At 39.0% G+C, this 27,203-nt stretch overlaps 3 protein-coding genes across 4 annotated transcripts in view; 1 reads left to right on the forward strand and 2 right to left on the reverse strand.

The window, feature by feature from the left end:
* Window positions 1–772: 772 nt before the first annotated feature.
* cdc16 (cell division cycle 16 homolog (S. cerevisiae)) lies at window positions 773–9,692 on the reverse strand. Its single transcript, XM_056390113.1, has 18 exons — window positions 9,499–9,692; window positions 9,251–9,305; window positions 8,814–8,911; window positions 8,595–8,633; window positions 8,317–8,457; window positions 7,894–8,053; window positions 7,671–7,765; window positions 6,747–6,880; window positions 6,330–6,409; window positions 6,151–6,200; window positions 6,000–6,073; window positions 5,771–5,896; window positions 4,748–4,900; window positions 3,721–3,784; window positions 3,546–3,607; window positions 2,576–2,711; window positions 2,072–2,162; window positions 773–1,607 (listed from the first exon to the last, which is right to left on the reverse strand). The coding sequence occupies exons 1-18, from the start codon at window positions 9,544–9,546 to the stop codon at window positions 1,354–1,356; spliced, it is 1,860 nt and encodes a 619-aa protein (XP_056246088.1). The 5' UTR covers window positions 9,547–9,692; the 3' UTR covers window positions 773–1,353.
* Window positions 9,693–9,811: 119 nt separating this feature from the next.
* cfap97d2 (CFAP97 domain containing 2) lies at window positions 9,812–12,077 on the reverse strand. Its single transcript, XM_056390114.1, has 6 exons — window positions 11,927–12,077; window positions 11,658–11,760; window positions 11,393–11,473; window positions 10,981–11,099; window positions 10,652–10,839; window positions 9,812–10,502 (listed from the first exon to the last, which is right to left on the reverse strand). Exons 2-6 carry the CDS (start codon window positions 11,751–11,753, stop codon window positions 10,462–10,464), a joined length of 525 nt encoding a protein of 174 aa, XP_056246089.1. The 5' UTR covers window positions 11,754–11,760; window positions 11,927–12,077; the 3' UTR covers window positions 9,812–10,461.
* Window positions 12,078–23,839: 11,762 nt separating this feature from the next.
* The window catches only part of fgf14 (fibroblast growth factor 14), a 98,872-nt gene continuing 95,508 nt past the window's right edge, over window positions 23,840–27,203 (forward strand). The window contains exon 1 of one of the 2 annotated variants that reach the window (XM_056389167.1): window positions 23,840–24,719. In XM_056389167.1, coding sequence (XP_056245142.1) covers window positions 24,512–24,719 — 208 coding nt within the window. In that variant the 5' untranslated portion in view covers window positions 23,840–24,511. Of the gene's footprint in view, window positions 24,720–26,458; window positions 26,565–27,203 lie in introns of those variants that run through there. The other variant, XM_056389170.1, reaches the window with a different exon arrangement.

Here is a 27,203-nt window from a genome sequence, read left to right on the forward strand (position 1 = left end):
CTGTCCTGGGTGTAAATGACTGCCGACTTAGACGGAGTACAGCCCATTTCTACAGCCGTTATCCATTGGAAAAAGGTCCGGGAGGAAAACGGAGAAGAGATGAAGAGAAGTCTTCATCTGAGGTCGGGAAAAATCACTCCTCCCCTACACCGGAACATGACATTTGAGGGGAAGGTCTGAGCTCCAGTCCGGTTCATACTACATGTACATCACTTCGCATCTTTCTCTCTGGAGGGGTTGGGGTGAAGTGGTAAATTCTCTGCTCCCTGCTCAGGAACTCTAATCTGCAATGGATTCCCTGCTTTGAAAAATGAATTTGCACATGATTGCCTACTCAATCCAAACAATGAGTTTTGTATTCTGTAAAGATTAATGTGTTGAAAACATTTAACACTTAGAAAAGAATTAGAAAAGAGTTTCTAAAGAATGTTTGACATTTTTATTTGGCTAATTTGCTAGTTAAATTTGGTTTATACTATTAACTATAACTATATGGGAAAATATAAGTAACAGAATCTCTGACAGTCTAATATTAGAGAAAATTAAAATTTTTAAGTGCGAGATTTTCATGTAGCCAAAGTTTTTAAATGAAACATAACTGGTCCATTTCAAAACCTGTAATATAACCTACAGCATCTCACTGAGGATTATGTCAATACACAATAGGTAGAAAAAATGTATAATAAAAATGTACCAGCCCCATAGCTACATTTGTTTTGCCCATTTTAACAAATCAACCAATTAATTCTAATTAACACAAAAAACAGGTATGTTAAATTTTTAAAGATAAATGCAGAGTTTATTGTTGGAATTATCAAGAACTGTTTTCAACAAAAACATTTGTATTTAGCTGGCTCTTTATTCAAGGTGAAAATCCACAGGTTAAGCAACATGGAGGGTCCTGCCATAGGCAGTAATAAGTAACTATAGTCTTTTAGTTGTGATACGAGATGTGCTGCTCTGTTCAATCAAGTGTCAGAGGATCACGTTTCCATTGTCTTCAGGCTTAACCCAAGGTCCAATGCTAAACCTAGTACTCAGCCCCTTAACCAAGGCACGTGTTATTTCCCCTTTTAAAGTGCATTCTTGCAAAATGAATATGATGTACAGCAGTTGCTTTGTGTACAAATTCACCCTCACTTTTACTCAAGTTCATAATGTTCACAATGGCATGTTCTATGTTTTGTCACTTACAGAAACAACCATATCTAATGCACAAGAAGGGGATTCCACAGGAAACCTTTGTTGGAGGGCAGGTGCCAAAGTTTTGGTTTGAATGTTGTCCTTGGGCTTAGATATGTGTACCTATGACAACCTGTTGCTATGACAGTTCCACCTCCTGACAGGATGAGATCACGTGCTGGTGTCTGACAAGGTGTCTAACATGACATCGCTCTCATACATGTCACACTCCAGGGTTAAAGAGAGTCGAAGAGGCGTCTCCAGCATCATCTTGTCGTGATTTGACATAGATGTTTCCAAAGACGCGATGCTGGTGTCTTCCTGCCTCGGCGTGGCTAGAGGGTCACCAGGCTCCGACGTGTTCAGCATCTTCATCAGCGCTGGAGTGTTCAAGCTGCCTCGCATTTTGTCATTAATGTCTGTGCCTTAGTGGAAACAAATGACAACATGTTATTAGTACAGAGACCTCAGAGTTGGTGTGAACTTTGAAAAGGTTTAAAGATTCACTGAATCAGAACAGAGATTATTTGCCATAAAAAGGACAATTTAGCTGATGCAAGTAAAATAAAATAAAAAAATCGTATTTGTCTATTGTGGTATCTAGTCCTACAGATAAGTTTGGATTTGTCTGCTGAATATTTGAGATATCTGCCACTGAGATTTTTGTTGCTGCTCCAAAATTTTATTTGTGGTGCCCATGGCAAAAAAACATCTCTTCCCAAAGACAATGTCCCAGTTACTCCAGATAAACCCAGTAACATCATTAAAGTAGTGGAAATACTTGTACAGCTGTAACACTCAAATAATTAGATTTTTCAAGTCAGCCTACAAAAAATGTTCACAATAACTTTTCAATGATAAAAATATCTGCAGTATAGCTGTATCATACCTATATAGGCATCTGTGTCACCAATGTACATCTCTATGCAGTGGCCGAGCATAGTCACAGAGAAAGTGTCGTCCCTTTTCAGTCCAAGTGCCTGCCACAGAAAGACGAAATACAACTTTGAGCCTCTTAAAAAAACAGATATTTTTGATGTAAAGAAAAATCAACCACAGGTCATTTCCCAACATAAACAACAACAAAACAAACAAAAAAAACAATAAAACAAAAACTGTCAAGTGCCATATCATCAAAACCATCATACTGTATTTTGGGTGATGTCACCAATCTATTATATAATGTGGTTTTCTATCCATTCCTCATTTTATTAAACTGGATTTTACTCTTGCTACTCTGTTCTCACTAAAAAGCTCTGATTTCCATGGTTACTCCTATTCTTGCTTGTTCTCTCAGAAGAAGCCATCAACTCTCCTTTCTATGAGTGGTGTCAAACAAATGATACCAAATAAGAAACAAAATCCATCAAACTGTGAGTGAAAGGGGTTTTACCGTGTGAAAGTAGTCGATAGCACTCTCGAAGTCACCCATGAGGCTGTGTACATATCCTATGGCAGCGTAGGTGGAGGCGTGCTGAGGGATTAGGACCAGTGCTTGACGGTGGTACTCCAGTGCCTGGTCGTATTTTCTACAGAGATAACACCGCAATATACAAAGTTGATATCAATGGATTCAATTTCATACGCAGACGATTGCAGACGTGACACGATACATCTCATCATAGAGTGTATTTAAAGAGATTTTAGCGGGTCAGCAGGTCTGTAAACTGCTGCGCCTCAATTCATACAGCATCATGCCTTTAATGCTAAAAAAGATCATTGTTTTCATGGCAAAGATAGATAAGCAAAAAGAAACTTTCCCAACAGAAGATTATGTCCAAGTATATAAATAATTTAGTTATAATCATTTTGAAAAACAGTAATGTATGAATGACGCACCAATAAGGTTTGTTCTGTATTTGTTCTGTATGGATGAAACCCTGTTTCCAAAAAAAAAAAAAAAAAAAAAAAAAAAAAAAAAAAAAAAAAAAAAAAAACTATAAAGCCTTTCTAAACAACCACTTCTGTGACACACATTCTGCAAGCCCTTTATATCTATTGAGTGGTGGTTATGCATAATTCATTAAAGGGTCTTTGCATGAATTCTCAATGGGTACCCTACCTATGCAGAATGATTGCCAAGAACAAGTGAGGACATCTCTGAAAATAGTTTGCAGCAGATAGATAAGAAGGGGAATGAACAAATTAGAGAAGAGTGCACTCCAGGCAATCTTCTTTTAATATTCACTCAGGAAAAACTTAGCCCCCCATATTTTACCTGCACTATGTGTGCTAACTCGAAGAAGTCCATGAAATCTATAATGTCATTTAAAAAAAGGCCACAGCTGCAACTGTACAGGTCACTCCCCTACTGGGGCTATTCAAGGCCATTTATTCAAATAGAAATCCGGCTTGATACTTACTTCAGTTTCCGACACACATGACCCAAGTTGTTTAGCAAAGGCTCCCATTTGTCCACAGTGACCTTAAATTTGAAAGGAAACAGTAAAAGGCATATTTAAAGTAATTCTTTAGACATTGTGTTTTTCAGACATGCATCACAATGATACTTTTCCAATTGAATAAATTAGCAGTTACCTCATTCCCTATGGCTTTGATCTTCTCCATTGCATCCAGGAACAGCCTCTCTGCAGTTTTCCAGCTGAAACAGCAGATGTGAAAAACATTCTTACCACACAGCTCCTCTGAATTAACTAAATAATAAACCAGATGCCACTGTGTATGTGTAATCTGTGTGACCTCAATATGTGACTGCTGTTTAAGCTCATCTTTACATTAGGCGTGTTATGAATCACAGTACTTATATTTATGTATGTGCATATTCCCCTTAAATGGCCAGTGCCCAGGTTATAGAAAAAAACAACACATGCACATATTTTTGATTTGATGTGACAAAGTTTTGAGGTATCCGTCTTTGAGATTCCAGTACAATAAAGGTGAATGTAATTTTGTTTTTTTGTATTCACAGCCAAACAAATAACACTTCATAAACCTAGCCGTCAGCAGTATTCATGGAGACGCTAATCAGCAGAAAGTAGTTGAAAATAGTTTACAACCACAGTTACTATCCACGTATGTCAAAACTCGCACAAATCATCAAAATTATCTGCACAGCTGGATACATCTGGGGTTATATGAAAAAATATAGCTTTAGTAAACGATCTCATGAGGGGCGGACCTTTCCCCTAAGATGATACAATCTAATAACTGGTAGTTACATCAATGTGTGAGTTTTAGCTGATGCTCAGAGTTATATTCTGTAAACTGTCTACAGGGGAGCTGTTGTACTAACGGACCGAATGAACAGCAGGAGACAGGGCTGCACTGATGGACAACATTTTAATCTAAAATTGTTTCTAGAGAAAAGCAAAACAGCTGATCCTCACTTTGTTGAGCAAGTTATTGTTCATTCAGTGATTTCATATGGTAAATGGATGACGCATGCAGGTCATGTTTTTCAAATAGACTTCTTACCTAGTCAAAATCATTCTTTACAAATATCATTGCGGTGTGCCAACATCTGTTTGTGCTGGTAACAACATTTATATGACTTTTGTCAAACTAAAGGCGTAGGTGTTCTTGTGTTTGTGGATGTATGACTCACTCTCCATTTTGAAATGCAACCACTGCCACTTCGTGTATGACGAATGGGTCCTCTGGAGCGATACTAAGAGCCTGGCTGAAGAAACGTTCTGCCAGCTTGGAGTTGTTGGTCAGACCGTACTCCAGGCCGATGTAGAGCATGGGTAAGTGACACCTGAATAAGAAAGTGCAGGACACATCAAGACCCAAGCTATCGTTATTTTATGTTTTAACAACACTTTAGAAAAATCAAGAATTTAGAAGCTTTAAAAAGCAACCCTTAAAAAATCGACATATTGTTTGAATGCTACATTATGTTTGGCATCCTTTAAAAACTCAAACCAACGATTACTTAAAAGTAGAAACGTTCCTGAAATCGAAAAGGCCCATACTTACACCTGCTTTTTTTTTTTTGCAGGTTTTCATGTTTTCATATTGTTTTTCTGAAAGTACCAGTGTAAAGAACAAAATGTTGCAGGTGTATCCAAAAAACAAATCTACCAATCCAGACACTTGTGACTGGAAAGACAAACTGACAAACTATAGAAACCTTTACAGAAGTAACAACAGTTTGTTTTAGCTGTTAACTATGAGCAGCAACATTAATTATATGAGCATTAGGCTAAGTAAGAAGGCTACATCTATGGCTGAGGACATTTTTGGCAGACAATTCTTTTCAATCATAAAAAGTAAATGCCTTTATACATTTGCCTGTCGTCATTTAATGTGTCAAACATCGAACAAAGAATTAATCTGTCAAAGCAAAATTTGTGTGCCATTAGTTGTGGCAATGTGAGGTTTTATTGACTGTGTCTCCACAATCTCCATCTCAGCATAAAACAACTCAGCTGCAGCACTTAACTGCAACCATTCAGAGGACAGTGTTTAAAGAGAGAAGCTTTTCTCTACTGATGCTTCGTTCTATGATTTAGGCAGATAACGGGTATATTTTTCACATAAAACCTCACCAAGATCGCTTTCAAAAACACACATCTATAAAAGTACATGGAGCTAGGAACTCCATACCATTCAGTCATGTACCTACCCTTTCATCAGCTGGGCAGCAGTGAAGTAAGCGGCCATGGCTTGGTCATGCTCACTCTCCACTGCAAATGAATGGCCATAGGCAATCCATGCAGGGCCATACGTCCTCTCCAGGGTGGTGGCTTTGCTGCAGGAATTATAGAAAATTGAATATGTGCAAGTGAAACCTAAATTTATGCATGTAATTTGGCCTCAAACAGATACTTTCTTATGAGCGTGCCAATATATACCTAAGGTATCGCCGAGCATGTTCGTTTTTATGGCCAACCATGAGATAGTAGCACCCGACAGCAAACCAGGACACCTGATAAAGAGTTTTTATTTGGTCAACAAATACTGGAAATTATGGAAACAGGATAAAGTGAAAATCACAACACTTACTGGGTTGTTGGGATACAAGTCTACAAGTTTGTGTGACAGGTAAAACAACTCTGCAGGGGAAAAAACCAAAACAAAACACATAAAAGCTTTGATCAGAGCAAAACTCTCGACTTCAATATTATATTTACGGGAAGCAACCAACGTAAACATTCATCAGTGGTTGATTTTTTTATTTTTACCATTTGCTTTTCCAAGCTCCACCAGAGTTCCTATATGGACTGGTAAACAGTTGGCATGGAAGGGGTCTTTGACCATCACCCTGAAATACAAACAAACAGCTTCATTAAATACTTTCTGGACAACTTCCATAGTAATCCAAATCACCTCGTGCAACCAGTTTTCTTCAAATCATATCCAGCTTTCTAGTGGGAAACACAAGTGGGTTATGTGAGATATCTTTGAAGCTCATTGTCACCCAGTCTATCATTAGTCAAAGGTAATAAAATCTAGATTCACTATTTATTAGTATGAACTCAAAATTCACGCTCAACCAGCAAGTGTAGTACTTGCAAAAGAAAGCAAAAAAAAAACAAAAAACTAAGAAAAAAACAAAAACAAAAATACAACACACTGAGAAGAAAACTGCAGACACCTACATTGATGTGAGTTTGTAGCACATTTTGAAATCACAGTTATAATAATGCCTCTCAGCAAGAGACACCACTACGTCCAAGTTGTCCTGAAGACCATTGACCATCTCTGGCACCACCAAATCACTGGGCTTGTTATACTGCAGGAAAAAGGAGAAGGAGTGAGTATGTGTAAGTGTTTATGCATGTGTGTGAAAAGTGGGTGTAAGGTTTAAATGTGACTAGGTGGAAAAATAGACAAAGCGAGGTCACAAAAAATGCAGACAAAGGTGACAGATGAAAAGACAGTAGCAAAAAACCAGGCCAGAATATCCTCATGAGGCATTTGCATTTCAATCAATATTAACTGTATACAAATGAACCCTGGAGCTTGGCAACACTGGAGAGCACCATTTAGTTGTTAGTGCTCTCTCACACACTCTCTCTCACACACTCTCTCTCTCACACTCTCTCTCACACTCTCTCTCACACTCTCTCTCACACTCTCTCTCACACTCTCTCTCACACTCTCTCTCTCTCACGCTCTCTCTCTCACGCTCTCTCTCTCACGCTCTCTCACACACTCTCTCACACTCGGCTCAAATTGAAGAATAAGGCTGGACGGTAAATGACGAATTGTCCAAAATAGACAATAATGTCTATGTTCATTGTAATGAAAGAATATGTAATCCAATGCAACAATATTGCTCATTCCTGTATTTAAAAAAAAAAAAAAAAAAATTGTATAATAATGCATCTATGGTATAGAAGAATAAATCAGATTTTTACTACACAGACAATACATGTTATTAGCATCAATTCTTTGTTAGTTTTGGTTTATTCATGAGATTTGTTGACAATAAGAGAATAATAAAATATATCAGCTTTATACTTGAATTAACTAATGAGCAAAAGCAATATTTATACATTTTAAATGCAGAGTTTTCTTACCTTCTTTAACTTATTCTCAAACAGGAAGTGTAATAACTCTTCCTCTTCCTCAGTGCACTGTTGACTCAGAGGGAGTGAGTCAAGGAAGTCTTTCTCTATTGAAAAATGAATAACATGTTTCACATCGACTGTCATTATAAAAATTTCTGAAATTACGAAACATGCCACATAACTGTACAAAACTAAAAGATCAGTGCACATCATTGCCACAGATCAGCCTCACCTTCCTGCGCAGTCAACATGTGGTGGGACGTTAAAAGGTCAAAGGCTTCAAAGCAGTACACATCCAGCTTCAAGGCCTCTTTGTAGCTGGATGTGGCCAGTGGTCTGTTGTCCATGGCATCATAGATCTTACCCCGCAGGAGGCAGATGGAGCTGTTGATCTAAAATATTTCAGAGAAGGGAAAGAACAGAAGAGGACAGAGGTCAGAGCCTCTAGAAAATATTCTCAATATTCCTCATAATTTCACATAGAATTTAGGCTTCATCTACAACATTAACAAGACTCAAGCAGAAATTTGAAAGAAAGGACAAAGTATATTTTATGCCAACAGTATGTGACATACAGTAACAATGACAAACTGGACAGTAAACCTTTAATCTATTTGCAATATATTTCAATATTTCAGAGGCAGCCCATACTTACAGAGGCAGGGGACATGTCCCAATCCTTTGTTGACTCTGGTGTCCCATTATCCTCTTTCCCACTCCTGTCCAGTAGCTTCTTACAAGCTGGCTCCTCTGCATCCAGAATATCCAAGGCCTGCTGGAACTCTTTGGCAGCATACTTGAAAAAAAAAAAAAAAAAAACATCTATAGCATTAACAAAATCTAGCAGGATTCTCTAGATTAAATCCAGCAGTTTATAAACATATAGGAGTGGGTTTAGAAGCCATAGAGAAGATGTTTTTTTCATTTACTCACATGGCACCTTGCAGCAAGGTACTGACAAGCTCCATACAACTGTTTGAGGGAGGACAAGTGTTGTTTCAGACTGGGGACTGATATGATTTTAACACATGAGAAAACCATTACAAGAAGCACACAAACAAAAACCCTTAATATATTACCTATCCTATTATCAATCATTTCCCAGCACATGGCTTTAAACATACCAATAACTCACACTTAACCTGTAATTACCTTGTCAAGTTTTCGTGAACGGAGGGCATGGGAGGCTCTGTGGTACTGTGATGTCAAGTAAAGGCACTGAGCAAGCCAGTAGATATCCTGGGGATCCTCTATGAATATAAAAAATACGCACATTCTTTGAGTATTTATTTATTCATTAATGTGGGATTTTAACAAAAAGACAGGGCCATCAATCTCTGGTGTTACAGATACATGACTACCTAAACAACATTACAGCTGTTTGCAAGCTAATGGGTTAACCAACATCACCACGGGTTAAAGTTTGAGTTCAGCTATTATGGTACGCAACAAAAACAAACAGTACAGGAACAAAACATGAACGCTCTCCCTATAACACACCAGTCATGGTACATTAGCTTTATAACTTAAGGTGACAAGTTGGCAAGTCGCTAAGATACCGGCTAGTCATGAACATTAACGTCACTCACCATGGGAAAGGGATGCTATCTTGTCGGCCCAAAACAGAGCACTTTGATATTGTTGCTGTAAACACAGACAAAGAAAAAGTAAGAGTCACTCGAATGATTAGTTTATGTTGTGGGTGGTTGGCTGGCTGTTAGCTTAAGGATAGCCAGGCAGGCAAACTATGAAGGTTTGTAACCACTGACGCTAGGTTTGCTCGCAAGCTAGCATTAGCTAGCAACACAGAAACTCATCAAGAAATCGTAATTCTTACCTGGTCAATGTACTGCCGTACTCGCTTTCGAAGTCTGTCAAGATTCATTTTGATTATTTGATTTTAAGTTGACGCTCTGACTATAAGAAGTGTTTCATTCTTAGAGAAAACTGTGTACCAACTGTGCACCCAACAGTACGAGCTAGCTTGCTAGCTGCGTAAAATCAAATCCGCGGCTTCTTTCTGCAACGAGTGTTCTGGCAAATTGTGCCGTATGGAAACTCATACTGGATGAAGAGTTCCACATTAACATGGTCTTTTTCGCTGTATGTCTAGCTGTAAAACAAGTTTATGAATATAAAAAATACGCACATTGTTTAATTATTTTTTTATTGTCTAATTTGTTAATATTAAATCACAAAAGGTTATTTGGCAACTTGTTAGTGAATAATACATCACCCACAGTCGTATTGTGTTCATGAAATTATGTCAGTACACAGCCTATACAAAGTACTACTGCTGGTCTAATTATACTAAACCAGTACTACAGATCATATAACTGCCACACAATATCTGGTTCCAGTTCTGGAGTCAAGACTGTGTTTGTCCAAACGGCTTATGCTACATTCTCTCTACTTTGCAGAAAAACATAGTTTTGGTAAAGCAATCAAGCATTTTATCCTTCCTCTGTGCTTGTGGTTTCCAGTTTGTCGGTTATAGATGTGTTAGGGGGTATTGGACATTTCAGATCCATCAGAAGCCAAGGACTGTTCAACAGAGTGTTTATCTGTTTTAATTTGAATTGTCTCAGAAGGATTTTCAGGTGTATCTGGTGAGATGGATTTCTCAGGTATATTTGGTTCAGGGACAGGGTGTGTATCTGTGTCCTGCTGGATCTCTGTTTCTCGTTCTTGTTTTTCGCTGATTTCTTTCTTCTTTTCATTTTCCTCAGATTCTGATTTGCCATTTGTCTTGTTGCTTGCATTCCTGCATGTAGCTGTATCTGTGCTTATCTTCTGTTCTTTATCGCAACCTCTGCTCTGCTTGCTGGCTTTCTCTTGTCCCTAATGTTGACATAAGAAATTAAATCTTTATTCCAATATGCAATAAAGATCATGATACAGTTATATAGGAGGATTGTTACTCTGATGTTACAGTATATATAATGAATAGTATATATATATATATATATATATATATGTATAAATATAACCTTTTGCTGTTTCACTCATTCCTCTTGGGTAATGTGCAATGCTGTCCATCAGCTTAAGAGTTTTGAGCCAGTCCTCATGCCAGCTCTTCACATTATAGTGAGACCTGCAGTGACTCAGGCGGAACAGGATCAGCTGATTCTCCTTGGTAATACGGATCAACTCCAGCTGTCGCTTTTCCTTGCCAAGGCTACAATGAAGAGGAAAGACAGGCTGCAACAACTGGGTTTTTAGTTTCAAGAGCCACCCATTTCTTGGCAATACAACATGCTGCCTAACTTTAAATATATGTTTTTCACAACGCTGATGGAAAGCCCAACCCTTAACTAACCTTTTCCTGTCATAGTAATTCCTGTTGTCAACTCCTCCAGTTGTCCTCATGATGTGCGATATTTTTTCCATGAGCATATTGTTTTCCCTCTGAATCTTCAGTGCCCACTCCTCTTCAAGCTTAACAAGACAAAATATTTTTAAAAAGAGAAACAATATATTTACACTAGAGGGAAAACGTGGTAGGTTTATACACCTGGGAAATAAGTATTCCATTTTTGTTATGCATTTTAATAGTTCATGTTCTGAGGTTAAACGCAGTCATATATTTACTGTGGAACTAAATTCTAATTAGAATTGGTAATAATTTTCTCTAGTTTGAGGCTTTACTGGATGGTTTCAGCACCGAAAAATCTGCTGCCACCCTATGGACATGAAGTGAGTTGAGTTGAAAAAGAGAAATAAAGAGCAACCTTTTGTTTCTTCAGCCTCAGAGCCAGGTGACTATAGGTCTCTGGTGGAGTCATGTTTATTGTTGGTTTAGCTGACTTTACCTTGGGAGAAAAACAAAACAAAACAAGCTTTGTCTCAGGCACGAAATGGTGATGATACAAATTCCAGCATACACTAACTGGATTGAAGAAAGGTTAATTTGATAAATTTGTGACTAGAATAAAAGCTTGAGGTCAAGACATTTTGAATCTGGGATAACAGGAACAAATACATGTTGCTCCTAACCTTCCTCCTGTGTAAATCATATGAAGCCATGTCCCATTTCTGCTGGAGATATTTGTTTCCACTGGGAAGCAAGGGTTGATATGCCAGATGCTGCATTGTTGTCCTGTCAACAAAAAACATTAAACACAGTTACAATTACAAGCCCCCCCACCCTCACTAGAAACAGAAACACACATCTTTTAATGACGTATCATTCTGCATTTGTGTAATAGTCCAGAATTAATCACATGAACAGCACATTTGCTAAACCAGTCCCTGATGTGACTCACCTGTGGCTGCCCTGGTGTCTCGGTATCACAACTCCTCATCTGTCCGAGAGTGTGTTCATGCTCTGAACCGTCCAGGTTGACTGGAGCTCAGAGACCGCAGTCTGTTTTCTGCCAGTCGCACAAGGTTGCCATGACAGCAGCTGGAGAGAGCGGAGATGAATGAATGGTTTCAAACGATGTGCTTGTTTAGCAAGTTCCACACAGAGAAATGCATACAGGCATCGAGATAGGCTAATTAGTGAGGAGAGAGTGACTGTAAAATGAGCTGCTGTGTGAAGACACTGTTACTCATGCTTACAAGCTGAAAATGAACTGGAATACAAACTGAGTTTTCAAAATATGTGTGTGTGTGTGTGTGTGTGTGTGTGTGTGTGTGTGTGTGTGATTTTAAACTGTTATTCATGCCTGGATGGAGAAAAATAAAAAAATGACACTAATTTATGAACACTGACGTTTGAGTCAAAGGTCAATTAATCTGTTTAATGGGGTGATTGTGAAATAGATACATCAAATGTCAAATTATTACAATTAATAAAAATACTTGACAGCAATGAATCCATGAGTTCAAGGCAAAGTAAGTTACTATATTTTCCTACTTGCTGCATACAGACAGTTACAGCCTTGGTAACAGTTACTTGGAAACTTACATCAGAGCAACTTCAACATACACACTAAGTGCAAACACAGTTTGAACACAAGCCACCCACAGAAAATCTGCTGTCATAAAACACTAAGCTGATGCCTGATCATGAGGGAAAAAAATAACTGAAAATTTGCTTTATTTAAAATTATAAAAAATATTTTCAATTAAATGCAAAATGCAAAACACACAGCATTGTATACTATTCAATGGTATCTATATTATAATATAGTATGTATGGAAAGCATCCTGTGTGTCCTCTGGATCTAAAACACAAAGGAGCGTTATTTCAGATTTGTTGAATGAATCCCATTGAGGTGACTTCATGAATGAACATCTACATTACAACACTCCCCCCTACTGGCTGGAGTTGGCTATTATGATTTTTGGTGCAACTGAGATCACTACTGTTAATAATTCAAATCCCACGCCAGAATGAACAAGCAAATCACTCATGAAACTGTAATAGATCAAACTGTAATAGATGATTATATCACCCTTTTTTTTCCCGCACCATGGTAAAACGTGACTTTAGTGGAACAAAATTAAGTGTATTTTATAAAAAAAAAAAAAAAAACCAAAAAAAAAGTCTCAACATTAATATTCAATACCAAACATGTAAAACCTTTTTCAACCAACCGTGAATACTCAAACATATATGCAAATAGTTCCACATGTGTAACTTTTATGATTATTTTACATAATAATACAGTTGTGTAAGATTGTAGGAGTTGTTGTAAGAGCGCTGTGTCTGACATTTCTTCACACATGCCCTCACAGGCCAATTAATTGTTCGCCCCAGTGCAGTCACGTCTCAGTGCTTAGGAAGAGTCCTCATGAATGAATTATGGGCAATAAAATGTTTCCAGTTCAATTTGTTACTCTGTTGTATAAGAGGAGATGCGATGATGAGACAGATGGCGGATACCAGAATGATAAAAGGTGCCTCTAGCTCTCTCTCTCTTCCTTTTTTGTCTTGGTGTTTCCTTTGTCTTTCACATTCCAAAAAAAACAAACAAAATTTCTTGTTTTGTATCCAAGGCTTACATGGGGATTCTACAAAAATCATATTCACTATGTTTGTGAATTGATGCAGGGATTCGGTAAGCTGTTATTATGTGTAATAGGATGGAATCATCTATGCACAGGGCCTATAAACTAGTTGCCATCCAACATTTCATGTGTCCTTTTTATCCACAGTGAATCACACCGGATGTACTTTAATTAGGATATGTTTGGCACTGATCAGCAGAAATAAATCTTTGAAGTAAAAATGAATCTGTACCTGCATAAATTACAAATATAAAAAGTCAATGTTAAGTAGAGGTAGCTCAGGCAACAGTTACATCCTTAAGTCTGTGTGGATGGGTTTGGTTTTTGGTTGCTGTCTTGCTGTCTTGCTGTTGCTGCTTCTCTTGTAGACTGCAGGCTTCATTTGACCCCTAACCTTAATAAGCTCTCCAAGGACTGCTACAGAGAAGCATCGTATGGTGCTGCCACCAACAGGCTTCATGGTGGGAATGATGTGTTGTTTTCTGCTGATGTGCAGTATTTGGTTTACACCAAACAGATTCAACTTTGGTCTCATCAGAACATAGAACCTCATCCTACTCTTCTAGTGAACACTATCCAATAGCTATAGGTGCTTAGATTTGTGGGGGATGCTGAGGCCTATCCCAGCACACACTGGTCAAGAGGTAGGGTCAAACTATTCACACTAACATTCACAGCCTCCGCCAACACAGTCTTTAGATTACCTAAGCTTTATGCCTAGGTTTGTAGTAAGAAACTGGTGCACCTGGAGGAAACCCACACACACACACACACACACACACACACACACACACACACACACACACACACACACACACACACACACACACACACACAGAAAACAGGCGAATGCCAAAAACTCCAAAGAAATTTGTTGTGAGCAGGGAACATAATGGCCACCCACAGCTCTCTTGCTGATCTCTCTAGTGGCTTTATTTCACAAAAGCTAAAGTTTTTAGGATGCTCTGGTGTGGGCCCATTTTCAGCTCTCTTTTCATTTTCATGACTGACCTTTCATGACTTTGATGGATATTCAGTGCTTCAGAAATTCTCTTTTTGTGACTGCCACTTTACAGTGACCTTGGGGTGGGTTTGTATGGAATCTTCTTTTGCATTTATGAAGTAGTTTTTGCCTGGAAATGTACTTGGACTTTTCATTAGTTAACCAAAAATCACTTTGTCGCACTTTGATTACTCACAGGTGATCTCCTTTCAACTTACAGTGCAACCCCTAAAAGCAACTGGTTTTTATCAGTGTTGATTTATGTGTGCCATTATTAAGATGGCAAATATTCACGCATTTAATAGCTTTGTGTCTTAAATTTTTAAAAAATGTAGGCCAATTAGTAGAGATATGTTTTCACTTAGTTTGAGTTTTTTTTCTGTTGATTACCCTCAAAAATCCTGTTTATGTCCATTTATGTAAAAAAAAGAAAAAGAAAAAAAGAAAACAATCTTGTAGGCTCTGTTTCATCATTAATTAAGAGGGGATGTAATGATGCATTTAAGATAATGAAGCTTGTTTTCATGTCCTGTTCAGAATGGCAGGGGATGCTACCAGTTACAGGGAAGTCTCACCGGTGATTTTCACCATGTTGTTGTGGGAATAAGTGCAAAGAAATACGGTCTCTTTGGGATAGAGGAAGAGCAGTAAGACTTTATACACACATCAACATAATAGAAATTGTGTGTGTGTTTTTGTGTGTCTGTATACATATGTGTCTGTTTTTTCAGATGAAGCCAGTTTTAATCTTATAGTCAAGATGCACATACATATGTAATGAAAATGATTTTTTTTATGTGTATACTGTCTGACAATAATAGAGAAAGAAAAATATATATAAACTATTGCTATTCCAGGGGTTTGAATGTCAAATCTGGCTGAAGATAATTTTGTTAACAATAATAATAATAATAATAAATATTGTCTAATTTACTTAATAAGATCCCTAATCTGTAACTGTAATACTGAACTCTGGGGCCTTGGATTTCCCACCTCCGTCATCATTTCTATTTGATTATGTTATGTATGGTTGTACAGGTACATAGCTGTTTGTAAGAATAAGAATATAGTGTAAGACTTTGCTGTAATGTGTAATACAAACTAATAATTAAAGGAAACTTCAAGTATATTTTGTACATTTGCTGCTCAGTTTATCGAATTATGGCCACTGAAGAGAAACACCATCTCTACTGATTGAGACAAATACCAGGAGTCCCCCTTAGAGCTCATAATTTTCTAGTGTATGCCTGTGGCCAGAACCAGAGTGAGATCAGCGAGGGGAGTCTGAGCATTTCCCCAAGGTCAGAATCAAGCTTTTTTTTTTCCTATGTGATGGAAAGCAACTATGGCAACAGGTCCCAAGAGAAGAACCTGTTTAGAGGTGGCTGCCTCACGCTGGCTCCCAATCTGCTTGTTAGGATTAATGAACAGTTACCTGCAATCAAGGAGTTCTGCTATTAAGGTTATTTTGCTGGCTCTGGAACAATTAAAGCTTAATTTTCTCTGTATATTTATGCAGTTAGTTTGGTCAAATGTATCAAGTTGGCTTCAGACGTTGTGCATTGCGAATGGACTGGGAAGCTTTAGTCAACAGAAGATTTCTCAAGAACTCTCTTCTCCACACTAAGTGATCATCTCACAGATTGATGTTGATGAGGCATTACCAACACTGTCTTGACCTTTTTAAAAATAGAAACAGACATTAGAGACATCTCTAGGCACACTACTACTTCTTTTGGAGTTGATCCTGTTCTACCACCATAGACTGTATATAGAGATGGATGTAGCCTCCATGATATAACGCACAGGTTTCTGAAGCGCAGTTTTGAAGCTCAGACTGGGCTGCTCTTCTGTCGCCATCTTGGCAGTGCCTGACTCAGCCTAACTCTCGGCTAATCCAAAAATGAATAAAGAGGAGGGGCGTGTGGAACTGGTCCTTTGGTGCATGCCGATTTGTGGCAAGCATACATTCACCTATTCTATTAAGAGAAATTAGGCTGCATATAGACTTTGGTCACATTAGGAAATGCAGAAAACATACTGTCAACATTCCTTGCTCGAGTGTTATGTGGCAGTGTCATAAGCCCCAGTTGTATTATCCTCCTCATCTTTACTTTGTCTTTCTAGAAAAAACAAAACAAACAAACTCCCAAACATTTCCCTGGTTAACAGAAACAAAACCTTAACAAAATCTGAAAACTCTTCTCACTTGATATATAGACAGTAGTTTTAAAGTCAACACAATTTTCAGCTAATGGATGGTAGAATAAGTAACGACTCTAAGGCACTGTACTCTCAGTCCTGCTGCTCCATTAATGCTGCTGAGCTACAGAGGAATGGATGCTTTGACTCGGAAACAGGCTTTATCCCTCTAAGAGTGGCTCTTTTGATGACAGTTTGGCGAATACATGCTGCACTTCCTCCTAAATGCAGGAAGTTTGCCCCATTTTAATACTCAAACCCATACAGGCCTATATCCCAGATAGATCTGTGCTATGAAAGCGTATAAATAATGAAAGATGCCGTCTTTACAAGTTAAAAAAGACCCACAGTGCTGTTACATAACAGTGGAAGGAGTTATAAGAATAACAAATTAGCCAGAGTGAGGCCAACTACAGTAACATGCTGGACTAATCGACTGCAGTAGACTAACACAAACGCAGATTTATGCTCAGATTTGTCCTCTTAAATGTAACCTCAGTTTTGTTCACAACTATAAATGTTCTCCCGTTTCCCTTGGCAACTTCACCTTTTCTGAACATCTCAGCTCTCTGGTTTCTGGCAAGGTCCCTCTTCCTTGAATCTTGGTTTAAAACCTGCAGAAAGAAAGCAATTCCTCTCAATTGCTATCTGACAGGGCAATCCTTAACATGTGTGTGTCTCTGTCTCACTCTCTCTCCTGGTCAAAAATTCCTAAATCATACAAAAACCTTTAAAATAGTTTTCAGTCTTATCATGATATACAATGTCCTGAAGTCATATGCTTAACCCAGTTAAATATACAATATCTGTGTATGGGTCCATACTGTATGTCCATGGATACAGTATGGACCCATACACAGATATCATTCATGTCCACATCAAACGTGAAGAATATCACGTGCCAGTTTGGGCTGTATGTATGTATTGTGCATGGCCTGTTCTAACTCCACAGATTACGTGTTCTTTTTAATGACTGGCCTTCACAGCATACAGATATGTGAGAAACTGAAGTTGATATACATAGCTTATATATAGCATATATAGCAACTATTTCAACAAGACATCACAAAGTGCTTCACAATAGAAGACGAAGGCAAGAACACAATATAAAAGTAATAATTAAAACAGAGATCAAAGTTAACAAATAAGTTCCAGCTGAATATGTTTTCAGTCTAGTACGAAAACAGAGTTCTTAGTGTGGACTGAATTGAAAAGTCTGCTGCTGACGTGTTGCACTGAGGTGCACCTGAAAAGCTCTGAAATCTAACATTTTGTCGAACATCAAGAGCTTTATTACCGAATTTGTAGCTTTTTTTCATGAGAGGAATAGACATTTTGTGTAATAAAGGGTCTGAAAGGTCATGGCTTCTGCCTCAGGCATTGAACTCAGAAGTTTTTAAAAGGTTTAAAGGCCATCATTACTCATCCATGTATATTTGGATTTTTCCACAAGGTTAAAAAGTGCCTACTCATATGTGTACTGCAGAAAGAGTGAAGATAAATGATGTCATAGTTTGATTGCTTTCACAGTCACTGATGGTAAGTCAAATATTCCAAAAGAAGAAAAAAACAACCAAAAAATAATGGACCCTCCAGTGTGGAGTAAAGTGGTTCAAGAGGAAACATCCACCTCTCAAAATAACCTGATGGTATCACATTTATTGTCCAGCAACTTGTTGCGTGTTGTTCTTGTACAAGTCGTACAAGATAATCTTTTATCCTTGCTGTTGCAGTGACTTGTACTCTCCTCTACAGGAGGAGTGGGATAAAGATAGTGTATAGAGCAGAACACACTGGTTCACTACATGACAGATCAGTGGCTAAAGAGGGAGTGAAATAGCTGAAATATTGATTATCTTGTTGGCACTGCAGGAAACAATCAATCGCATGACCGCACATGGCTGTACGTTCTGGTAGACTCCGGCTTCATGAGCATATGTTACGGAATTGTTACAACCCTATAGAGTAGAGAAATACATCTCACTGAGGGGAACACATTAAAAAGACAACATGGATAATTGCTGCAGAAATACAGCGGTTGGAATCACCACAGGATCAGGCTAAACTGTAAAGCAGTAGAAGACATCTAGAAAGAAATGTAAAGTGTTTTCATAATAAGGAAACAAATATGTTGATTATTATATTGAATTCTCACTGGACAGGAAACTCTATGAGAGATGATTATAAAAGGACATGATTTGAGAGTGGGCTTTATTTTAGGCCTTGTGCATCATGTGTGTGTGTGTGTGTGTTTATGCATCACTTCTGGGTAAAGTTTAGATGAGGGCATGGGGAGAAAGGGCAAAGAAAGAGCAGTGCCAGCTGTCCACGATGCTTGGTATGAGGGTGACCACTGTAGCATTCATTACTAATATCAACTCACTTATTCACTCCTCCATTTGACTGTGGGCTCTGCCTCATGCTTTGGGGGTGACTACTCCGTGAAGGCACTTCTTGCCTCGCCCCAAAGCAAAACTGAGAACATCTATATTCATCTATATTTCAAACACATGCCCTTGTGACAGATGTCTCCAAATATAGACAATACTGCGAGGCTGCATTGAAACCATAGATGATATTATGGCCTTTTGGGATTTTAATAGAGGGAAAAATTCAGTTGTCAGAAAAACAGGGAATGCCAAGTTGAAATGGACACCATTAGATTCATTACACATTCTGCCTGTTTACAATGACAAGACACAACCTAACTTAAAACTTTTTGTCAGACTCAGTTCTGGATAATTCCATTAAATGCTAAAAATCATGAAGCAGGTAAGTTCCTCAAAAATGATTTATTTATCATCTACTTTTTTTTTTTTAATTTTCCTGTCTTTAAATGTAATTGTGAATTTTAGCCCTGCATATTTTAAAATACTTTTTGTATACCATGAAACTGACACGTAGCATGAATGAACAAAGACACAGGCCTCTGGCCATCATTATACAGCCATGATATTGTGCTGTATATCCTGGTGGACAGAATTAGACTGTATTACTAGCACACAATACTCTCTGAATGTGGGCTGGTTTGTTTATACAGTGGAGAGTGTCTAAATCTGCACTGGGCCAGTGTCATTGACCTTATCTCTCCGCAATAATGAATATTGTTGGTCACAATGGATTTTAAAGAGGAGTTGGTTATTATGTGTGTGGGATTCCTCAATTTGCTCTATTGGTCTTTGCCCTATTAGTCACAATGTAGGTGCACTGGAGAGGTTTTAGAGCTGATGTCTAAACATCACATATGGTGTTGCATTTTAGCCACGTACCAGTGAGCAGGAACTAACAGTGATTCAAAATCAGAGTGCTAATATGTATTTTATATATCAGTAGTCCAACAGACCCATACTTTTCATTTTCATTTTCATTTCAGTGATGCACAGAAAGTAGTTCCGGCCCGTCAACTTTGTCCCTGGACATCAGTGACTACACTGTGAACAACTTCAAGGAGAGGGCGCTCACTGGGCAAAGAGCTGGGTGGGAATGAGCAGAAACTAGTTGCAATTTGTGTACATACCAAGTTTGTGTTTATGTGTGTGTGTGTGTGTGTGTGTGTTTGTGTGTGTGTGTTTGTGTATTTGAACAGAGTCTTTGGTCATGATGTGGTTCACAGCAGCTGTTCATTTTCTAGGGAACACTTGCTCTAAGCAGTGCCAAACACAGCTCATTCTCCTTCTCTGACATCTTGGCTGTGGGCATGCTGGGTGAGGGGGGAGTGGATGGTTTTCACACTGATACTGAACATGGACATACATGTGGTCCCAGCGCAGCATTCCCTGAAAGCACTGGCCCTGCCTTGGGCAAAAGTCCAAGTTTCTAATTTAAGCTTCAACAGGATAATTATGAAACTTGCATCTTTTTACATGAATGACAGAATGACTTCAGTTTGACTTTCACTCGTTTGTGTCCATGGATGGATTTGTCATACTCCCTTATTAACATGACTGGTACAAATCAAGAGCAGAAATAGCTTCTTTGTCATAGTAATCCTCATTCCTGTCCAGTATTACAGTATGTGATCTATTTCAAGAACCTGCACCCAATGTGTAAAATCACAGTCCACTAATCATTATCAAGGATAACATGATAAACATGAGCCTGTGGTGGAAAGTGAAAGAAAGTCCTTTTATTTATTTATTTATTTATCTTTAACCATTGATTTAATTTGAAGAAAATGCTCCAACTCAAAATAACAAAGGCAAACTGACTGGAATATTCACTCCTTTCACAAGAGTACTGGCTATTCAATCAAACTTAGCAGTTAATGATAAAATACTAATAATAAATCATCACAACAAAGTTCACCATGCTTCCTGCCACCTTTCTATCTATAACATTGATTTTACTATCCTCAGTCTAATCCAAAATATATGTACAGATTGTTACTAAAGACCTTTGTAAAGTTCAAAAATAATCTACCTTTCTAGATATTCTTTAATTTTTCACATTAGGTAATATGATATGAATACCTCCATATATAGACCTACCAATCTCACAACACTCATCATTCATCCCATCTTCAGACTCCCCCCTGTGTGAGCCTTTTAAATTTGTACCGTAAGACCACAGAGACCATGAGTAAAACTGGAGCCAGTCCATTTATCGCTGTGCATCTTAAATCAAGTTATTTTTCCCCATCAGGAGAAAACAGGCTGTTAAAAACTCACAAGGGAGCCACTTCCTGCCGGCCGCAGCCTGGGCAATCAAAAAGAAGTATTCTAATGATCCCTGACAAAATTGTCAGACGATATCCTCCAGGGTGTGATGATACTTTACATTACAGTAGACGGATCGATAGGGAGGATGACATGAGAGGCCTCTGCAGAGGGAGAGAACTGGAGAGCCTGGAGTGCACCACTCTGACTTGTGCTGATTCCACAATGAGTCCATTTGACCCCACACATGTAAATAGCTTAAATAACTGTATTCACTCTTTGTCTGAGGCACTGCACTGCATATATGTGTGTGTGGGTCCTGCGGCTTTGTGTGTGTGCACCTGATAAGTGTGTATGAAGAGTAACTGTGCTAGCAGGTGCACAACATGCGCAAAAAAAACAGTAATTGAAAATTTGATGGCCACCTCTTAAAATCAATAAGAAATAATTTGCAGTTAGCCTTTAAACTGTGACACAGCAAAAATTATAATGCAGTGTAAAGAAAGTCAATCAGGAAACATTTTGTTTCAAAGTGGCCCACATCCCCGAGGAACCAGTTGTCACAGACAACTGACAAGACCTGGGCGCCACAAAACTAGGTCATTAAAGTGGATTAATGCTGTAATTCAGAGATGAACACACAACACAACCTCACTAATGAACTCCTTCAGTCTCTCATCAAGCTGCCTGTGCTGTGGTTAATATTGTTTACACAAACCGCGGCGTATTCTCTGCTCAGCTCACTTGAAGTTACATCAGGTAAAATAAGCTTTTGATAATGACTCACTAATGCAGAGTTCAACTGCAACTTGTTTAATTATCCATAAAAGGAGATATGATTGTGAAAAAAGGATGATCTTAAAATGTTCGGTGATATATGTTACAAACACATATGGTTAAAGAATTACATGTCAAAGTGATACATGGTATACACATGTAAGGTAAATTGGAAAATGAAAGGATCAATGAAGTGATCTAATGCAACGCTGTTTCCTTATCATTTTGAGTCAACCTTTCTCCTTAAGCTCATATTTACAGTAAATCACCATATTAGCGAAAATTCAATACTCATCCCTCACTAATAGATTCAAAATTACAGGAAAGAAGGTAAAGAACTACAGTTTGTAAGTAGGTCATTTGCTCTTGCTGGGGCCATAATGTCGGTCATATTGCGGCTTAACGAAGATGGCTTACTGGCAAACAGTATCCAACACCTGTGAGTGGGGTCATCACTATACTGAGCAACTAATGGGTGCAAATACTGGCAGACAGACTGACTTCTGCCATTTGTGCTGGGAGGGAGTCGCGCTGACAGATTTCAGAGTGATTAAATCCCAGATCTGAAGTATGGAAAACACATTCAGCAGAGAACTGTCGAGAACGGGTGCCAAATCAAATAAAAAAAATTCCTTAGTGGAAACTCTGAACTTTACTACTTCTCACACACACACACACACACACACACACACACACACACACACACACACACACACACACACACACACACACACACACACACACACTTTCTCTTTCCATAACATGTGCCTGGTGAGGGCACAGGCATAATCAGGGGAAAACAATATCTTCTTCTCCCTTAGTTTGTGATGGAAAATCTTTTAATCCTTGGAGAAAAGTGGTCACACAGTGGAAACAGTCGTCATGAGCAACACTAACTGCCCCCTTGCCCTCAGGGATAAAGGAACAAAACACAGCTGGGAAACATAAACATACAATATCTGACTATCTGAAAGTTTTGTCAAAGAAATGATATACTTTTACTCTGAAAATGTTACCCTATAATTAAATACATTAAGTATTCAACAGTAGTCTTATGTGATCTTTATGTTGCTTCTGTATTCAGTTTTACTATAAATACATTTTTTCTGCAGCTGATGTTGAATTCAACTTATTCAGCTTGCTGAACATTATAATGATCTGTTGCAGTGCCGGTGCTCCGCAGCCCTGCTTCAGAAAGACTGAGATGACTTGACACATGGTACACTCAAGCATGTTGCAGGTGACTTGTAACACCTGTGACTTTAGAGCTATTATGCACAATTTCTCCATTAACACCCACCTGGATGCACAAGGCTGCAACAACTTAAAAGAACTGAGAACAAAAGAAAGACGCACTGAGAATAAACGGCATTAAAATGATTGATGTAAATAAAACTCTTTGACATGCGGTGCACACATGCACGACATCTATCTCACACAGACACTGTCATTTCCAAGAATTCAAGCTGGGACAATAGTCTCAGTCAGATCATAAAAATTTCCGAGAGCATCACTGATATGACGGCGCAGAAACCACGTGTTTACGTAATGGAAAGCCAATCTTTCAATTTAACCCCTCCTCCCCGTTTATTTCTAACAGAGGTCCGACGCTAAAGGAAATTCATGCAAATGTTTTTTATACAGGCGCACCGTACTTTTGGAGATGCCAGTGGCGTGGTGCTGAAAAAGGCTTGAGGAAAATACCCCACAAAGGGAAGAAACGCACACTCCAGGAATCACGGACACACACACACCAAGAAACCCAAGCCTGGCTTTAACAGAAACGTTGCAGTGTGGGACTACAAGAAATGAAAACTGAGGTTGGTGTTATCTGACCTCGCCAAACAAGCTGCTTTAAAGGAGAAACGAATTGGACCTGATCCGGCAATGTGGTGTTTTGTTGGGGCTATCATTGCAGCAGTCTGTGCATAGGATGCATCCTCCCTTGGCTTTTGATGCTGTGCAGATCCACCCTCCTCTCCTCAGAGTGATGAACTAATAGGCAATGATTTTCTCCTCGGAAATCCACCGTGTTTTACTGTTTTCACGTTAGTTGTGTTTGTTTACTGGCGGCCCGTCTCCTCCCGGTGCGACACATGCAATTTATAGAGTACATTTTCTATTATCGACTAGTTGAGGAGGCATTCTTTATACGCCAGAAGAAGAAAACACACCATTATTACGAAGTCTGACAGATACTGAAAATTTTGCCACGTGAATGAAAACGCATAGGACTTGGATATACCTATTTTTCTATGATACAATTGGTAGCCTTGTCCTGGAGAACTGATCCAATTGTGTTATTATGCAACCGCAAGGATCTCATCTATATCTGGGTGTTTAAGCCACTGGATTGCTCTTCGCCCAAATCAATGTGGTTTCTTTGGAACATTTTCAGCAAAGGAACGCATATGCTGCAGTGTCTTTGTGGCAAGAGTCTTAAGAAAAACAAGAATCCAAGTGGTAAGCTCATCACCATTATGCCTACTCCTCCGTTTCGCTGTGAACCGGCGTTGTGCGTGAGTGTGTGTGAGACAGGGAGTGTGTGTGTATGTGAGTGTGTGTGGATCTGCGTTATTCGTTTGTTTGTTGTAATGGTGATAGATCTGCAATCATATTTATGCAGCGAGTGGATCATGCAGAGGCGCTGGGAGGGGGGAACAACTTATTCTGTGCAGCTACTATCGGCGAGCCCAGGTTTGGGGACGCGCAGCGCACAGACACAAAAAAGCCCCCCTGCATCACAACGGCACCATGATCTCCTAACTTTTTAAATAGCGCTTACACACACGCACACACGCACACACACACACACACACACACCACACACACACACACGCACACACACACACACACACACACAGAGGCTAAATGTTATTTCAGTGGATCAAATACACGCACGGCTATTCTGTCCAACGTGATTCCCCCTAACCAGATTATTCCATCCTCGGGTTTACTGCAGCAGCATTCCCCCTCTGCAACACCACTTCTCGATTAAATGGGCTACTCGCTATGTTTTCTGCAAGCCAGCCGGAGGAGACAGACTATTCTTTCATGTCTGTCTCTCGGCTGTTGCAGGCCAGTATGCATCATGCGGGCCTGGGGAAACATGATTTTATATGAGCACTTGAGTTAATTTTGTGTTGAAGAAGCCAGGGCAGCCGAGGTGCGAATAGGAATATATAGAAAGGAACCGGGCTCCACTGCACTAATGCAAATCCTGCACTTATAAGCAGTCGACATCTCTTCTATTCAGATCCTGGACTTTCTTTTTGTGTGCGTGAAAAAGCAATACATAACAGTTGTTAGTTAAATGTTTTTGCAGCTAATTAAATGTAACATTGCATAGCTTCAGTGAGCAGGGAATGTTTATTTCAACAGGCTGTTGTAGGCATGAAAGAAAAGCCCCAGGTGGACAGCATGTAGTGCGGACTACTTTATCTCAGGTTGTGGGTTTGAGGATGATGTTCTCAGCAGCAGTACAGTTCTTCGACACTGCAACTGCAGTGTAGTAGATCATCATCATCATACTGTAGCGGGACTGTTTTGCCATGCTGATACTGCAGGAGCAAGGACAAAAACATTGTCTACTATCACCTAAAAACTGTCTGTTTTACATACCATAGCATAGGTTAACCTGGGTTTATGGTTGGTGTACACTTAAGATGACAGTCATAGAATAGTTAGGTCCACTTTGTGCCTTTCACGTAGAAACCAACATTTTTCCTTTTTGACTTTTGCATGAACTCAGTGCTCACGGTGCTAATGCCAAATAGCTGTTTTTAATCAAAGACAAGTGCAAGTTAAACTTCGCAAAAAAAACCCTCACATGTCGCATGAAAACACTTACCACATATTTGGAGACATTTCTAGATCCTTCCAAGACTCTTCGAAACATCAGGGACAAAACAAACGAGAGGACTGCACGATAAAGACGATAAAACTGGTGTCCCAAGTTGCACATTTAATGCTACCTGTTAGCAAACAAACCAACATGGCAGCAGGTAATAAGTCCTTGCTTGCAACAACAAATTAATAATTTATCATGAGGTTCATTCATATTTATAAACAAGGTCTGCAATATTCATAAGTTAATATTAATCTTAATTGATATTATTTTAGAATTTCATATAAATTGTTTTCACACATATTTTTTGGAGGCACCGGTAGCCACGTCACTTCCGGCTGCCATCTTCGTTAGTTTTAAGAAAACTCAGCTTGGAGACGGTTGCTGTGTATGGAATGGAATATGTTTGTTCCAAATGTTTGAAGGACTTTAAAAGACCTGGAAATATCGCCAAACCAGTGGTGAGTGTTGTCGCACAACCCGTGAGTTTCTTCAGAGTTTGGCGTGACTGTGTGAATTGTTCAGTGCAAAGCTTTCACATGCAAAAATACAATTTGGGGCTAATCTACAGCAGGCTCTGGGGTTATAACAGACTGATAGGTGTTCAGTGGTAATGCCCCAGCAAAGCCACTAACTTCCCTAACTAATGCTCAACACCATGCAGCCAGTCAATCAAACCAAAGATCATGTGTCTTTTTAAAATGAGAGTAGCCAGCACTTACCAGGTGGAGACTCATTATTGAATTGTTATAACTTGATGGTGTGGGCACAATCATCAGGGTTTGTGCTGAAGCAGCAGATAGAGCTAGTAGTTCACTGGGAAATGAAGTAGGCCAGGATGCAGACTGTGTCAGAGGGGTGCTGTGCTCTTTCTTATGACTAAAAGCTGCTAACATTTTGAACCAGCACTGTCAAACAAATCACACAATAGATTTGTTTCAGCTACAAAGGTGCCTTAAACAACCTCAGAGGATTTTCTAGCACCTTTGTAGTAGTAGGACGGAGAATCCTCTGTGTGGCCCTCTGTCAGCAGAGGCAGGTGTTTCCAGTATAGTGCTCTCGCTAGGCTTGAGCTGCAAAGGCCTAGATATAGTGCTCCA

This window comes from Seriola aureovittata, chromosome 11 (genome assembly GCF_021018895.1).
Source record: "Seriola aureovittata isolate HTS-2021-v1 ecotype China chromosome 11, ASM2101889v1, whole genome shotgun sequence".
Lineage (NCBI taxonomy): Eukaryota > Metazoa > Chordata > Actinopteri > Carangiformes > Carangidae > Seriola > Seriola aureovittata.